Raw genomic sequence first — 18,374 nt, 5'->3', positions numbered from 1 at the left:
CTGAGTTCAAACACAAGTACCTTTCAAAAAAAATTTTTTTAACTAATTTGGCTTCTTTTGGGGAGTTTTCTAATTCACACCAAACTGATGGGAGAGGCTGATATAAGTAGTAACTGACAACTTTAGGTTCAAAGGGGCAGTGGCTGAAAGTAGGCAAAGTAAAGGAAGGTGATGAAATTCTAACTAAAGCAATAAAAAAATTTAGATAGTAGATAGACAAAATTAAATTGAGATTTATTCTCAAAGAAAGCAGAATATGAATAAAATGACTTATAGAATTTCAAAGAAGTTGAAAACAAGTTTCCAAATTATTATGTATTAAAGGAGAGTGTCACAGGATATAAATGTCTACTGCTGTTTCCCAGAAAAGATACTCCTCTGTTTCTGACTATTTGATCAGTACAAAATGAAAGCTCTCAAATTCTCTCTTCCACTAATGTGAGAAAAACTACAGCCTTCAGTGTAAATGCTATAGAAACTGTAGTTTCATATATTCCTTACACATCACAAATGCATAATGCACTCTATGCTTAGACAACAACACAATTTTAAAAAGATGGAACACAGATGTCTTACCACCATGTCTTCACAACTCTTATCAACTGGAAACAAGCTCTTCATAGCCTCTACATTCTCATGCAAATGTTTTAATTCAAATGCATGCTGTCTCATACAAGTATTCAAAGATACAGTAAATTCCTGGATTAATCTCTCCACTATGTTAGAAGAATGTGCTTGGGGTGTCAATTTAGTCACAGCAGCAATTAACCAAGCCTTTGTTTCTGAAGAAATGGAGTCATTCATAAGTAACTTGTAGAGCCTCGTTATGACTTCCTCTGGTGCTTCTTTATGTAAAAGGTAGGAATACTCTCCTAACACCTATGAGCAAAACAGAGATGTTGTACACGTAACTATCAAGTTATACAGTAAACTATACTCAGGGCCCTAAACAAAGTGCCTACTGCTAATAGTGAATTTAATCTACATTAAACATACTCTCATGGTGAAGAAAGTACTTAAGAAACAATTGTAGATTTTAAGTCCAAAATTATACCACAATTTCTATACTCAATACAAAAACATTTTCTACATCTTTACTGTTAATAATATAGAATACCTTTACAAGCTAGCTTTCCTCTGAATCCAGAGTTAGTTGCTGATTTTTATAATACTTTCACATTCTGTTACTATTTCCTAGTAAGAATTTAAACAAGTGGGTCTCTCATGCTAGTATACATAAGAGTTCATAAAATTCAGATTTCTGGTATTTCATAAAATACAAATTTCTAGTCTCTATCGAGGATATATACCTTGGACAAATATCAATTGATTCTGATACAGATGGTCCAAAGAATAGACTTTGAGGAACACTGATCTATGTTACATATACTTTCTCTTAACATTAAACTTACTCAAGTGTCATACAATTTGATTGTTTTAAGAATCATTTTACAAATGATAAAACTATCATTTTATAAATAATGACTCAACGAGTGTAAGATTTTTCCTAAATAGTATTTATAGTGTATCTTTATGTCTTTAATGTAATATTGGCAACACCAAGAAAAGAGAGATGGGTTGATAGGAAATGGAAAATTTATAGCTACTAAAAAGGACATTAGGAAAAAGAAATAGGGTTAAATGAATTCACTCCTTTAATAGTACAATAATTAGCTCAACATGGTGGCATGTGCCTGTAGTCACAGCTACCTACAAAGCCAATGCAGGAGGATCAGTTGAGCCCAGGAGTTTGACGTTAGCCTAGGCAACAGTTAGACCCTGTTTCAAAAGAAAAAAATACATATAATTTTAATAAAAGATGGAAAGTAGATCCAGCAAAGCAGATAACCTGAATTCCAGTTTGTTTAAATTAATGGTTAATTGACTTTTGCTTCTGGGAAGACAGAGTAGGTCTGTTTTCCCCCCACTCTTCCCAGTAAGAGCCCTTACCATTCTATGTAAAACATACATTTTTAAAAAGTCTGAAAGGTGGAAAAAAGAAGGCAGACTGCTAAAGACCTTGGGACCTAAGGAAGAATAAGTGCATTATCTGTAGGAAGGAGAAAAAAACAGCCATAAGGGACATTTTGGGGGACAAGAGGATAAATCTGAATAGGTGGTACTGATGAACTAATGTTGTATTTCTTAGGTATGATAATGGTTTTACCTAGACAGTGTCATTCTTAAAGAGATTCATATTATTTTTTTAGGGTGAAGTGCCATAATGTCTGCAACTCAACTGTAAATGGCTCATCAAGTGCACTGCATATAGGCAGAGCTAGTAAAGCTAGCAAAGATGCAGATAAAGCAAAGCAAGTGTAGTTAAGATGTTAACTGGGAAGCTAAATGAAAAGTTGTCTAACTTTCCTGTTGAGGTGAAAAGAGAAAAAACAATTTAATGAAGTCTGAGGAAAATTAAGTTACCATGCTAACATTTCAACAATATAATAAAACATTAAAGGGTGTGTATCCTATAACCCAGCAATTGTTCTTCTCTAAATCCCACCTAAAGAAACACTCACACACGGGAGGCAAAGATTAGAGGATCATGGTGTGAGGCCAGCCTGGGCAAAAAAATCAGAAAGACTATCTCAAAGAACAAACTGGGTATGGCCCATAGCACACAGCTCCTACCTATGCTTCCTCCTATGCAGAATGCATAGGTAAGAGGATTATAGAGACCAGTCTCAAGTAAAGGCTCTATCTGAAAAACAAACTAAAGAAAAAGAACTGGGGAGCAGTTTACACTTGAGCACTTGCCTAGCGAGTACAAGGCCCCAGAGTTCAAAATCCCCATACCGCTGAAAACAAACCAACCAACCAAAAAGAAAACACACAGAAGTGCATAAGATGATACAGGATGTATGCAATTATATGTGATTATATTACATGAAACTGTGGCCTTTATCTTGCAAAGCTCTGATCTCTCTTTGCTGCTTCTGATGAAACAAGTGGCACTGTTGGGAGGCCCACATGGTGAGAAACTGGGTGACTCTAGGAGCTAAGGACAGCCTACAGCATGAAACTGAAACCTCAGCCACAGGAACTCAGCTGCAAGAGACTGAATGTTTCAATGACCACTAGTAGGCTCAGAAGTGGATCCTTCACAGTCAAGCTTTAGTTGACACCTTAACTGCAATCCTGTGAGAACCTATGCAGAGAGTCAGCTAAGCCATGGCTGAACTCCTGACCCACAGACACTGTGAGGTAATAGATTTCTGTTGCTTTAGGCCACTAAGTTTGGGGTTGCATTGTTATGCAGCAATAGAAAACTAATATAGCACAGCAGTCACATATTCAAATATGGACTCACATAAATACAATAAACAAACTGTAAACACAAACACACTTAAACAAACACCTATATTAAAAGCCTACACAAGTGAGATGGTAGAAAAAGAACAGATAAGTAAACAGTTAAAAGATAGAAGGTAACCACTGGGGAAATGACAGCTGAAGGAATTAGCTGACTAGAAATGAATGATTTCTGGAGGAAATATGGTAATATCCAGATTTTATAAAAATTTATGATGGAATGCACTTTGCTTACCCAACTCATAACTTGAAGAAATCTCTGTGGATAGAATACATTTTCCATATCTAGTAAAGTGAGATAAGACTGAACTGCATAGACTCTTAATTGTTGATCTTCTGTCTCATCATCAAAACCTACAAAGAAATTGAAATACTATTTTAATTTCCACTAAATTTCCTAATATCTGTAATAAAAAGACATTTAATTTTAAAATCTTTACCAACCTTCTGCTAGCAGTCTCAGAAAGTTATTGGGAATATCAGGATGTATTACATCTCCTCCCACTGAAAATACAGCATTCATTGTCTGAATAAACCATGCATTATCAGGAGCATATGTGTCCACAGTGTTAAGAACAAGAATACTTCCAAATGCCACTTACTAAAATTATCCTTTCTACACCAACTTTTTAAAAGAATAACCCCCAACTCATCCTACTGTGGCATTTTTTATCTTTAACTTCTGCCATAAAATGTTCCACATTCCAGTTTTATATAATTTGGGTGTTCAATAAACATTTATTTAATAAACTAAGTTTACACAACTTTATCTGGCATCAGGCTTACACATAATGGGCATCCAATAAATAAATACATACAAAATAATTTAGAGAAATGAACTAGCTAACTAGGGACAAATAAACAATTGAAAATATATCCACTTCAGAAAGGCTAAATGTTGTTATGTCATCTTGAACAAGTTATTTAATGTCTTTTCTAGTATGTTCCTCATCAGTTCTAAAATTCTATTATTCTCCTGGGCCAGAACTACAGCACTATCCAGAACAAAATTATACTTATGCTATTTCCAAGATAATTTGATTAACATTATTCATTCATTCTTTCTTAGCACTGAGCAGATGTCTTTAAAAAAAAAAAAGGTATTGTCTTTATGCTGTGTAAAGTTCCCCAGACTTTAAAAAAAGGTGAATAGTAAACTGTAAATGGAGTTTCCAACTACATTATTGCGACAATTTCCAGTATAAACAATATCTTAAAGAATGCATTTTAGAATCCTGATTTGTACTCTTCATTCTCCCTCAAGGCAAGGATTTTACTCAGAAAGGAAACTACTCAAAATATTGACAAACTGAATGAAAGAAAGCAGGAAAAAAGCCATCCCCCAAGAACCTACACAAATTCCTGTTTTTTAATAATAAGAGGCTTGAAATTTAAGAATGCAAGTTATTGCTGGGTCCCTAAATTCAACTTGCAAGTAACCATGTCTGTAGCAATCATTTTAAAGTAACCGTATAACAGTATTTTCTGACACATGGTAGAAGCAAAGGATATTTCTCAGCCAGCTCAGCTATTTTGCCAACCAAATTGACAATGATATACTCTTCTTTGCTCTGATGTAAATATTCAAGCATTTTCTGTACAATAACTGTTACATTCTGTGCATTTGTAATTCTGTAAAGAAGTTCCAGAGTCTATTTAATAAAGAGAAATAAAAACAGTATTATAAAACTGTGCATGATAACACCAATAAAACAGTTTACAATACAGCTGATTGCTCTACTTTTATGTAGATCTACTGGATAATCAGTTAATAGGTGATCAAAAAATCCAAGTTTTAAGAAAAAAACATTTAAGTAAAATTATTGCCCAAAAGTAAATTGTGATCAATTTCAAAACCTAAAAATTTTCTATTGAGATAATTAAGATTTGACATTTCTTACCGAGCATCCTGCTTTTCCTCCTAACAGTCATTTCCCTTCCCACATTCACAAAACTCCAGAGCTGCATGTAGCCAACACAGACCACATTTTTTTTCTAAAACACTTTAATCTAGTAGGTTTGAGAAAGCTACACAATTCCCTAAGTATGAGTAGTGTTAAATTTGTTAATAAATTAGTTTCCTGCAACTTTCTTTGAATAAAATATATATCTCTCAAAAAAAAGATTTGACATTTCTACATGACAAACATGTAAAAACTATAAAGTTTAAACATTTTTAATGTTTTCTAAACATGTAACAGCTTAAATTTACATTGTTTTGTCTATAGGATGTATGTAAATCCAGTCTTACAAACTATTTCCTGTACTACCCAAACAACAGAAAACAGTACTTGGGTGGGTTTGGCAGTTGAGAGCAAACATATGTAATGGGTGAACAAGGTTGGTAGCTTAAGCACTTCAAAATCTAGCAAGACCTACACTCAGAATCTCAAGTGTCAAAAAAGAACTACTGAGTAGATATTTTCTAAGTGCTAAGCTACGCTACCTCAAGTAAGGTGAGGGAATTTCATAACCACAATAAGCTCCCATTTGACCAGCTTCCCAAGGCCTGGATTAAGGCTCTAAAAATATCATAGTCCCAGAAATCGTTATGCATCAAAGGGCAGTACTGAGAAAGGAACATTTACTGGTGTTTCAGAATCAACAATATTAGCTGCAAAAGAATTTCACCTAATCTAGTTGTCAAACATGTTCAAAATATCTTTGTGGGAGGAAGAAGGAGAAAGGAAAAAGATGAAGGGAGTGAATCTAATTAAGATATACTGTAAGGGCGGGGGAGGGTAGGGGAGGGGGGAGAAATGACCCAAACGTTGTATGCACATATGAATAAAAAAAAAAAAAAAGATACATTGTAAGCACTTTTGTAAATGTCACAATGTACCCCTGGTACAACTATAATATGCTAATAAGTTTTTAGGAGTGAAAAATCCAGAAAAAAATAAAATGTATGCTGTAATACCCCCAACACACAAAAAATATCTTTAGGATTCTCTGATTAATTCTTTCAGCCAGTGTTTCAAATATATTTTGAAATATTCCATTTTAAAAACTGTTTAGTTAATGCTTAATTCCACTCAAAAACTTTAAACATCTAAGTCTCTCCCATCAATAGGTCTGAATTTATGGAGCTGTTTCAGACATGCATTCTGTGAGCTCCAAACTACATTAGTAAGGAAATCCCACCTCAAGCAACACGTCAAAGTCCTTGCATGTAACCCTAATTGAGGTTAAAGGTGACAATGGCATTCTGAAGACAGTACAATAGTACCTTCTGTGGGTACTACTGATACTCAAGCAGTTTCCCCAAAGAATTCAAACTACTTTTCTCATTGCAAGCAATGAATAAAAACAGAGCAAACTTGATATTTTTCAAGATGCCTATTTCCAGACTCTCATTTCCACATGAGAGTTCAGTAATTACAAATAGCAATAAGAAAACTATACTTAAGTTAACTAGGTTCAACTTACCCTGATAGTCAACTGAAAAAAAAGAATGGTAATGCTCTGTATCTGGTAAAGTGGAAGACTGTATAAATTAGTTTTTACTGACCTCAGAGCCTTCTTGTTTTTCTACAATGCCTACATACAGAAATTTATACACCTGCAAACTTCCCAGGCTCATTCAAGGCAGGTGGCAGGTGACAATTTTCAGACGATTAAAAATATGAATATATACATGTATACAAAGACAAATTTTGCAATGATATTTTTATTTCAAAAAGGTCTTTTAAAATTCAAAATTCATGAGCTTTAAAAAATTACAATTATTAACTGTAATACAGGATTTGCCTAAGCTCTCCTACTTTTACTTCCTTGCTTTTAAGATATTTCGGTATTTATTATTCACTCTTCTTATCTTTATTAGCTTTACAAATCAGAAATATAAATTTTTAGCCAGGCATGGTGGTGTGTGGCTATAATCCCAAACTACAGGGACGGCAAAGGTAGAAGGATTGCAGTTTGAGGCCAACCCAGGCAAAAGTTGAGTCCCCATCTGAAAAACAACGTAAAAGCAAAAGAAATAGAAGTGTGCCTCAAGTGGAAGGCAAGTGCTACACCCTAAATTCAATTTTAATCCTAGCACAACCGAAAAGAAAAGAGAAAGAGAGAGAGAAAGACAGAGAGAGAGAGAGAGAAGATGAGAAGAGAAAAAGAATTTTAGTCCCATATACCATTTTAAATGAAGGTATAAAGTGGATTTCTCTAGGATAATCAATAGAAATATTTATATAGACATCCAAATGGATACTGAAGCAATTTTACCAAAGAAAAATATTGAAACAAAACAAAATATAGAACCTTGTTAGTATATGGTTCCAAGGAGGGTGCTATGGAGGAAAACTCATGAATGCTCAGGATACATACAGCTTGATACTGTACTGCAGTGTGATTCGTTTTCCTCATAATACTGCCCAACTTCCACTAAAGACTTACCACCTTTCAACTAATCTAAAATGTTCACTTATCACTTAAATTAAGCATATTACATGCTCTTTTTGGCTTAGGAAGATTACCAAAACTTTTACCTTACTTTTGGGGCACCACTTGCTTTTTGGAAGTACACATTTGCACAAAATTAAGGTCAGGGAACACTCACCAGATCAAACAATTATTTAAACACAAATGACAATAGCATGGGACTAAGAGCTTCTCTGCACCCACTGAACTGAATAATACATGTGCACAGAATTTAAATTTTTTGGTTTTGAAATTTCTTTTGGCTTTTTATTTATAATTTTTCGACTGCACTTGGTGGCAGGCTTACTGTACATGATTAGACTTTCTCTTCCAAGAAGTTCAAATCATTTTATGTATAACCTTCATTAACTCTTTCAATATTCCTATCTAACAGTGAATTTATTTTACAAATATAAAAGAGAGTAATAGAAAAATATCAGCTCTCATAAATTGTATCTTATCTATAGGACTGTACCTTAAACAAACAAAAAGAGCTAGGACTAGATCAGGTCCCTATTGATAAAATGCTTAGGCCAAAAAGATGCATGTGAACTCATATATAGGCAACTAGATCTAACCTCTCCAAATCATAATTTTAAAACATTCCTGGTGGTGGTACATGCCTATTATCCTAGCACTGAGGAGACTGAGACAGGAGAATCTTAAGTTCAAGGTCAGCTTCACTACAAAGCAAGACCCTGTCTCAAAACAAACAAACAAAAAAATTCCTATGGCCATTGATTAAAATACATACGATGCCCACTACTCTAATCTCTCTCCAGAGTACCCACAAAAAGTTTTAAAGTTTTAGCATTTTATGTACACTATTCAAAATACTAGTTTACCTCTCTTTTAATAATGGGATCAGGATGGTCTAAGCACTCAATTATTGTCATCTGGTGTTGAAGAGCCAGAGTAGGATCTTGTTGGATAACATAGGTAAGAGCTTTCAGGCCTAGAAACAAAGATTACATTACGTGAAATGATTTAAAACAAATGTCCATCAAATTTCAAAAGCTCTCTATATAATTTCCACCCAAAGAGCCAATAATCTTACCTAAATATTTGAGATTTATTTTAGATGACAGAACAAATTTTCCAATGCATTTGGCAGCCTTCTCAAGTAATTCTGATTTAGGATAAATAGAATAGACTGTATGTACACATTCAAACAGAATAGCTGAAGAAGAAAACATAAAAATGGTGGGTATATTAAGACACAATAAAAAACATATTTGTATAAAACTTATGATAAACTAATTGGAAGATCAGGTTTAGTCAAAATCTTATTTATGGAAAATTTTCAAATAAACAACCTTTACTACCTTAGAATTAGACAGTTACTAGGATTAAGTTATCACAGTATAATTTAAAGAAAAGTGTATTACTAGTAGATAGGAGTGCATTCATCCCTGCAACAGGTATTCACTGAACACCTCAAATGTGCCAGACATGACATTAGTACTATGGATACAGCAGTGAACAAAACACAAAAAAAGCCTATCCTCAAGGAGCTCACATTCTAATGGGACACATACACAATATATTCATTGTTCCTAGATCTTTCCAACACTCCTTGAAAGTTTTAAAATACTTTATTTTCAAGTACTTTCTACCATTTATACACAGAAATTACATATGTAGTTTATTTCAATATAATCACTTTAGGATGCTCTAACACATTTCAAAGATAGGGTCACTATTCAAAAATCTTCAAACTACGTCTTTAAATTTAACCTCTAATATTCAGAACAGTCTACTGTACATCTAAGTGTTCACATTTGATATTCTGATACAGTCAAAAGCCTGATAAATAAAATGATTAAAGTGAGCACAAATTTTATTTTCAAATTCTTTAAAAGAACATAAGGAGCTGGAGCTTTGCCATAATAAGGAAGAATCTTCGAAATATCTTAAGTGCTATATGTGAAGACACAGTGAAGGCACAAAACAAGCAAACTTAAAAACAAAAAAAAAAGTTCTATGGGCTTAGCAATGTGGTGCAGACTGTGATCCAGCACCAGGAGGTGGATGCAGGAGGACTGCAAGTTAGAGGCCAGCCTGGGCTACATGGCAAGACCATGTCTCAAAAAACCCAAATGTTATATATATAAACACATATATGATCTTACATACATATAGGTATATACTATATGGAGAGAGGGAGGAGGGGAAGAGGAGGAGAAAGAAAAAGAGAAAGAGAGAGAAAGAAAGAGAGAGAGAGGAAGAGGAAGAGGGGAGAGGAGGGGATAAGAGATGACTGTACTAGTGGGCCTGTCTGAGGAGGCTATAGGGAGGCAGGAGAGGGAAAGAGAATGACAGTGAATAATACTGAAACACACTGCATCTGTGTGTGAAGATAGCATAACTCAATGCACTGTAAGCTGTTGAGTAACAGGGGTGCAGAGTGATAAAGAGTAAGTAACAGAGGGTTAATCTGATTAAAGCATGACATATACATGTCTGAAATTCAAAAGCAAAACCCCCTTGAACAATCAATATACACTTAAAAAATGAAGGACAGAAAGGCTAAACAGATCCTGTCAGGGGGTGGGAACCAGTGCGGGGAGTGTCAAAAGGAGAGGGAGAAGGAAGGCGAATATGGAGGATGCACTTTGTATTCATGTATGAAAATAGAACAATGAAATTGTTCTAAGAAAGAGGGAGAGGGGATGAAGGAGAATGATGGAGGGGGTAAATCTAATTATATTATATCATAAATACATGTTAATGTCACAGTGTATCCACCCCCTGTACAACTACTATATACTAATAAATTTTTAATTTTTTTTTAAATTGCCTTACCAGGTGAAGCATGTTGAGTATGGACAGAATCTCACTCCTTCTCTATTTCCAAAAGCTTAAAACATAGTAACCAGACACTTTCATTTTGTAGAAGATATATCCTGAATTATCCAACTAGCTACATTTACATTATGCCCATCAATTAATGCAGATAAATTTTGTAGAGAAGAAATTAAATAACCTCTGCCAGTACAGAGGAAAAATAAATCAGAACCTGAAATACTATTTAAGAAGGGAGCTGATTTTCATATAAATACTACATAGTTAAATGAACTTAAAGATATTAAACATACATCCAAGTAATACGTCATAAAGTATCTTTACTTTCTACCATGAAAATCGGTGACTTTCTGATTTTGTGACTAAACAAACTAAATAAAGAGCTACTAACTAGCTATGGCAGGAATGGGTAAATTACCTCAATCCAGCCTTTGCAAACCTATGGACTAAGAATAATTTTTATATATTTAAAAGACTGTAAAAAAAAAAAAAACAGAAAGAGAACATGCAACAGAAACCTACGTGACCTACAAAGCCTAAAATGTCTACTATCCTGCCCCACCATTCGAAACTACGACAGCTTAAAAATTGAGATGACAATGCTCCATTCTCCATCATAACTGACATATTTTTCTCCTAGTCTTCTGCCATTCTGAACTCTCCTGGCATCAAATTTGTTTTGCTAACAAAAGCTTGTCAGTACCCATCTAAAAATCTAAGCTTTTATATTTAGACACTTAACAAGTTTTCTGGGATGCTAAAAAGTTAATAGTTCAAAATTGCACTTATTGTAGACTCTAGGCATAATTGAGCTGAAAATTAATTTAATTGATTTTTAAATTATTTTCCCCACCTAGTGCAAAGTCCCTTTATTCTACAACTCTTCAAAAATGTAAGTATAAACCATAACTAAAGAGAAGCTACTCTATTATCTCCTTTCTGTAGTGGTTAAAATGAAAGTACTTCTGAGGATTTCTAAAAAAATATATATATATGTGTAGATATATATAGAACTTTGTAGTCTTCAGTAGCAACCCTGATCCTAATCCAAATACCAAGTATAAAATACTAAATGAAAAATTAATAATGTTTTAACATTCATGACACTATTTTCATCATTGATATTTTAAGAAAGATTGCACTCAAACAAAACTAGAAGTTCTTTTGACACTTTCTCCTTCAGACTGCACTTTACCTTCACTTTATAAGTTCTGACAGAGGAGAGGAAGGGACTGCCCAATTGGGGGTAGAAGTCTGAAATCTGGGTTTTCTACTCTGCCACCTTTGACACTTGGAGAGGGAGGGTCTCTTGCTCACTGCTGGGTGAATCTATGGAAGGGAAGTGATACTACCTCATTACTGTTTCCTGTGCGGCCTCTGTTGACACTGGCCTGACTCTCCACTAGGCCTCCTCTAACCCTACCCCATCAAAGAGAGGAAGGGTACCTCATTACTCTCTACTCCCAGGCAGGTGTGAAATCCAACCTTCCACAGACCTCCTCAGATACTGCAGAGGAGTAGGATCTCCCTTATCTACGGGAAGGGATAAAATTCCAGCTTCTCTTCTGGGCATCTCTACCTCTACCCTCTAGTTGGAGGTATGATGAGTAGGGTCACCAAATGACACCTGGTGAGAAAGGAAAGCTTGGCTTTCCACATGGCCTTTGCTGATCAAGGCAGATCAGCACTTTTTTCTGTGTTGTACTTGGCTGGAATAGAGGGGTTATTGTCTAAAAGTTTTCCATCTTGCTAGTTTGCACTTCTTAGTTCTTTGGTTAAAGATGCCTGTTGGCATTTCCAGATTGCTGGCTCTCTAGTACCCATTCAAGGTATATAGGCAAAAAGAAAACACAGGGTATTTGTTACCATGTCATCCCTTGTGTCCCAAGGTCCCTAACCAGCCAGATCCCTTTTTTCCACCATCCTGAGTCATGTTTTTTATATATAGTAAGTATCCAGGTTTTTTAAATGAAGTTTGCAGGGGAAGAGACAAGGGAAAAGTACTTATTTTCCATGGTTTTGTGCTTTATACTATACTCCATTTTATGTAATTCTGATTTTCTAGTTCACTAAAATTGCTCTCATTTTGTCAGTGCTCTGCCCAAAAATCTCCTTGACAATACCTGTTCCTTCTGCTCTATCTAGTCTGTAAGCCCCATGATTCTGTTTTATTCACAGCTGTATTCCAAGCACCTTGCATAAGACCTGACAGATAAAAGAAATTTAATAAACACTTGACTAATAGATTTATTTAAAAACTGTCTTCAAATGTAAAATTTTACAAAATCTGCAAAAAAATTTTTTCAAAATAACCAACAGGCTTGAGTTACCTTTCCAGTCAATTTGATACTTGACAAATGTTTTCAAAAGAGATAATTATAAGAATGAATTTAAGTCAGAATTAGAAAATGCCATAATTTCAATTATTACTATTATTATGTAGTGTTTACATTAACCCAAAGAACCACCTAAAAATTAATGCATAAAATTCTACTAGAATTTACAGTATTCTAGCATAGATTTATGGAGAGGGTGAATATAATTGAGACATATCATAAGCACATATATAAATGTCACAATATCCCCCTGTACAACTATTATATGCTAATAAATTTTAAAGGCCATAGATTTAGCTACAATACTGAAAAACACCATTAGTCATTACAATAGCATGCACATGTTACCTACCATAAGTGACATTGTGATTTAACTCGGCTCTTCGTAAGGATTCATCAAGAACATCATACATTAATTCACTTGTCCTGTTTAAAAGATATTTTATTTGCAGTAGAATTATAGTATTCTAACCCAATAAAACATAGTTTTTCAAACTTCTCTCTCTTTAAAACTGAGGATCTACAGAAGAGAAGTGAAAGAAATTCATTTATGGAGAAGTTACACAAATTTCACGTCTACAAAATTTCATTTGTTCTTTGTATGTGTTGAACTTTCTGCTTTACCAATGTTGACTGGTTAACAAATAAGGAAATATACCTAAGTCAATCAATTCATTCCTCACTTGGTCCTCGTTTACAAATCAGGCAATCATTTGAACAAGTAACATTTTTGTAATACTTTGAGATTTTTAAGGTGTTTTAAGTAATACCTCACATATCCTTATTGTTCTAGACAGTATCTGTTTAGCCAATTTGTTGTTTTGAAAATATTCAAATATTAGCCTTTGCCTGAACAGCAACTAGATTCTGTACTAAGAAAATTTTAGCACTCATTTATATTAAAAATAAACATATTTTGTGAAATTAACAGATATTTGTACCACTCATATGCCAATGTGAAAATTATTGCTTCCTAGATGGCATTTTTGTATGCTTTACAAATTCAAAACACATTACCGGAAAAAAGAAAACACCAGCAACAAAGGCTATATACACCATGTAATACAACATAATCTGGGGCTACAAGAATTAAATATCATGAACATTGTATCTCTTTTAGAAACCTTCTGTTTTTACAAATACAGAAGGAGAACATTCAATTTTAAGTGCATATACTTTTATTCTCTCTTGAATGAAGTGTAGATATCCAATGATGAGAATCTAGAACCATATTCTAAAATCTCAAGTTTTCCTGTGCAAGCATTTCTTCCACTATGGCAGGTATTACCAATCCGCCCAATACTACACCTAGATTATAGTGCAGTTTCTCAATTCTAAAAGCCAATGTGTGGCATAAGAGTCATAATTAACCACAATAGATATGGAAACATTTCTGAACATGATGGAGCTAAATGTTAATACCCTAAGAAGCACAATGCTGTAAAACACAAGAAAGTATCCAACAACAGATATAAAAGACTTTTCCAGGAAATATTTTCTTTCAATTACTTTAGAATACTCTTATGAAATAACTTAACATTTTTACTTTGCCATATTGAGTCAATAGTGTCTTATGAATTTTAGGATTTATGTTCAAATAAAATCTCAAAGTTGGGATATACCCAAAAGACTGTGACACAGGTTACTCCAGAGGCACCTGCACACCCATGTTTATTGCGGCACTATTCACAATAGCCAAGTTATGGAAACAGCCAAGATGCCCCACCACTGACGAATGGATTAACAAAATGTGGTATCTTTACACAATGGAATTTTATGCAGCCATGAAGAAGAACGAAATGTTATCATTCGCTGGTAAATGGATGGAACATCATTCTGAGTGAGGTTAGCCTGGCCCAAAAGACCAAAAATCGTATGTTCTCCCTCATATGTGGACATTAGATCAAGGGCAAACACAACAAGGGGATTGGACACTGAGCACATGATAAAAGCAAGAGCACACAAGGAAGGGGTGAGGATAGGTAAGACACCTAAAAAGTTAGCTAGCATTTGTTGCCCTTAACGCAGAGAAACTAAAGCAGATACCTTAAAAGCAACTGAGGCCAATAGGAAAAGGGGAACAGGAACTAGAGAAAAGGTTAGATCAAAAAGAATTAACCTAGAAGGTAAAACCCACGCACAGGAAATCAATGTGAGTCAATGCCCTGTATAGCTATCCTTATCTCAACCAGCAAAAACCCTTGTTCCTTCCTATTATTGCTTATACTCTCTCTACAACAAAATTAGAAATAAGGGCAAAATAGTTTCTGCTGGGTATTGAGGGGGTGGGGGGGAGAGGGAGGGGGCGGAGTGGGTGGTAAGGGAGGGGGTGGGGGCAGGGGGGAGAAATGAACCAAGCCTTGTATGCACATATGAATAACAAAAGAAAAAAATAAAATAAAATCTCAAAGTTGGGACAACAAAGGAGAAAATAATCGTTATGTCCTACAGCATTACAAGAGTTCTACTCTTTCTATATTGATTTGAGACTGGTTGCTATTTCAGTGAACTTTTGAACATAAGGACAATCTCTCACTCATCTTTATATATAGTCTCCAAATCCATCCAAGAAAAGGATAATAATGACTTAATGAATTTAGTAAATAAATTCACTAAATGCCTCCAAACTTACTTCTTGACAACATATGACAGCATTAAGTCTTTCTTAGACAAGTAAGATATAATACATCAATATTAAATTAATGGTTTTAAAAACGATTCCAGTGACCTCAAACTAGAGCTCTGTATTAGGATGGGGTGGTGTTATATAAAATAAAATACAAATAGGAGTCTGCTCTATCACCTCCAGTTTTGCATTTCAGGTTTCCAGAGGGGCTGAGATTCATAAACATAGAAAAATCATAAACATAGAAAAAAGTTAAGAGAGCTGAGAGAGTAGCTCAAGAGGTAGACATCTGCCTAGCAAGCTCAAGGCCCTGAGTTCAAACTCTGATACCACCACAGAAAAAAAAGTAAAAAAAATTAACATGGTAATATCAAAAGTGAAAGAACCCAATTAGCCCATGGGGAGATGGATGCTGACATGAGGCTGATGAGCCATTCCTAAGAGCAACAGCCTAGAGGTTGGTCCCTTTGTAAAACTAGGCTAAAAAAATTAGAATATAAATGTACCCTACTACAGGACATCAATGTCAGAACACAGATTAGCAAATAATTTCTTATGACAGAATACATCAGGGACTCAAGTCAAGGTCCTTGTTCTCAAAGGAACTAAAATATAATTGAACTTGATCTTGAACAGTTCAAAGAAGTTTTAAAATATGCACATGTACATGGAAAGAGTCAGAATGACAAAGCAAGTAGACATAATTGATGATGTAGGTCTTGACTACTATACAAAGGACTTCCTTGTACTATTCCTGGAACTTTGACAGTTTTCAAGTTTAAAAAAGTATGGCAAAATTTAAAGTTACCTTCTCCCACCACCCCCCAAAAAAACTTATATCCATAAAAAAGTTTAACATAAGTTATTGGCTGTGATAAGAGTGATTCAGATAAATGAATTTAAACATCATCTTATGAAATATTCTTATCTAAAATAATGAATAAATTAATGCACCAAATATTCCTATATCATATTTGTATGGTGCAGGCACTTATAAAGGCAGTGGGTATAAAATAACAAACAGTAAAAAAAAAAAAAAGATAAATGAATTTAAAAAGTGAGGCACTCACATCCAACTGGAGCAAGAGTTGAAAACTACAACCCACAGGCCTAGTTTGGCCAGACACCTGTTTTTGTATGGCTGCAAGCTAAAAATGAGTTTTACATGTTTTAACGGTGGGGAAAAAAAAGTCAAAAGAATAGTATTTCATGACATGTAGCAATTATATGAAATTCAAGTTTTAATGTTCATAAAAAGGTTTTTTTATGGAACATAGCTATGGTTATTTATTTATGTACTCTCTTCAGGCTTTCACACTGCAAGAGCAGAATAGAGTAGGTCCAACAAACATGGTTGACAAAGCCTAAAATATTTATTAACTGGCCCTGTGGAGAAGTTTTCCAATCTCTATTAGAACAATTAAGAAATCTTCACTTCAGAGTTACCATTCACAGTGGAAAGTCTCCAGATAAGCAGAGAGACAGGATTACCCTGGCAACTTCTTACATTGGTTTATTTATCACTAGGTAAGCCAATTAAGCACTGGAAGAAACTGGTTTAACATGAAACCTGTAGGTGACTAAAGCTACCACTACCTTATGGTATGGGGTCATTAAGCAACTTACTTAGAATAGTTTAGTTTACCTTTGGTCATCTTTTCCTAGAAGTCCTAGTATTCTCAAAAGCTGAATTTGTAACCATGGTGCAGGCACACTGTGGTAATTAAAATCTACTGGGAGCTTTCCTCCAACTACTTGCTTTAAAATTGTTACAAAACTCCCAGTCAAGTCTTTATATCCAGATGAATTCTCCTACATCAAAAAAAAAGCAACTTTCTGTTAATAACAATGTCTTATCAAATGTAAAACAGACCTAGTTAAAAGCTAGAACCTAACTTAAAATAAGCTCACTTAGAAGTTTATGTTTACATTTAATGAAAAAGTGCTCTAACATGTAATTTCTTCCATGATGAAACTCCTCTGGCTACCCCATCCAAAGTTGAATCATTCCCAGAAAAACTTCCACACTCCTTAGTTTTTCCTACATGGTTTAATCACATTTCAAAAGTTCTTATAATTACATCTTAGATAGAATCCTTAATAGTGAATACTAGCAATTAAAGCATAAAGTAAAAACAATTGGCATACTGAAAAGGGGCTGTAATACCACTACTTTGGACAAAAAAATCCGGGCCTATTTGCAAAAGACCTCCTGTAAAAGAATTAAATTCATTCTTACAGAACAGCACAGCCAAGACTACTTACATTTTCAAAGCCCTAAAAATCAATGAGCTGCTGATTTAAAAAGTGACTAGCCATACAGTGTGTAAATATATTTCTATTTCTGAGTGAGAATTCCTTGACTGTCTACCTGACTAATCTCTTGAACTGGGAAAATGACGTATGTGCTCCTTACAAAAAACACTAGATTCTTCACTGTAATTTTTATAATGTGTCAAGGGCAAATTTTTGGATAGGAAATAATCATTCTTTCAAATTTTAGTAAATGTTGAGGGAAATTAAGATTTAATACCGAAGTTTTTTTTATTAACACCCAAATAATACCAAATTTATACCATACTATTTTGAAATACAATGCTTAAAACAGAAAAGCTTTGGTTCCATGATTTTGAGTTCAACAACCTATTTATTCTGTGATAGTAGGCATTTAGGAAGTCTACTACAAAGGTGTGTGTGTGTATGTGTATTTTTGTGTGGGGGCGGCACCAGGGATCAAGAATCCTTTTGAACACAAATGGTTTCAGGCAATACACTAGATTGAATTAGTATAAACCCATCATCTTCATTCAGAAAAGCATTTTACCATACCATTCAACCCTCTTTCCTTGTATGAGACAGTATCAATTATGGAG

General features: G+C 34.4%; 1 protein-coding gene across 2 annotated transcripts in view; it reads right to left on the bottom strand.

Moving 5' to 3' along the window:
- Positions 1 to 18,374, bottom strand: part of Ap4e1 (adaptor related protein complex 4 subunit epsilon 1) — a 64,416-nt gene that overhangs the window by 31,193 nt on the left and 14,849 nt on the right. For both annotated transcript variants that reach the window (XM_020184826.2, XM_074065939.1), the window contains exons 7-14: positions 17,147 to 17,313; positions 13,228 to 13,301; positions 8,792 to 8,914; positions 8,580 to 8,689; positions 4,828 to 4,967; positions 3,760 to 3,872; positions 3,551 to 3,669; positions 577 to 879 (exon numbers count right to left, since the gene is read on the bottom strand). In XM_020184826.2, the coding sequence (XP_020040415.2) occupies positions 577 to 879; positions 3,551 to 3,669; positions 3,760 to 3,872; positions 4,828 to 4,967; positions 8,580 to 8,689; positions 8,792 to 8,914; positions 13,228 to 13,301; positions 17,147 to 17,313 (1,149 nt within the window). The remainder of the gene's footprint in view (positions 1 to 576; positions 880 to 3,550; positions 3,670 to 3,759; positions 3,873 to 4,827; positions 4,968 to 8,579; positions 8,690 to 8,791; positions 8,915 to 13,227; positions 13,302 to 17,146; positions 17,314 to 18,374) is intronic.

This window comes from Castor canadensis, chromosome 2 (genome assembly GCF_047511655.1).
Source record: "Castor canadensis chromosome 2, mCasCan1.hap1v2, whole genome shotgun sequence".
NCBI lineage: Eukaryota > Metazoa > Chordata > Mammalia > Rodentia > Castoridae > Castor > Castor canadensis.
This window is presented reverse-complemented; position numbering and strand designations above follow the sequence as displayed.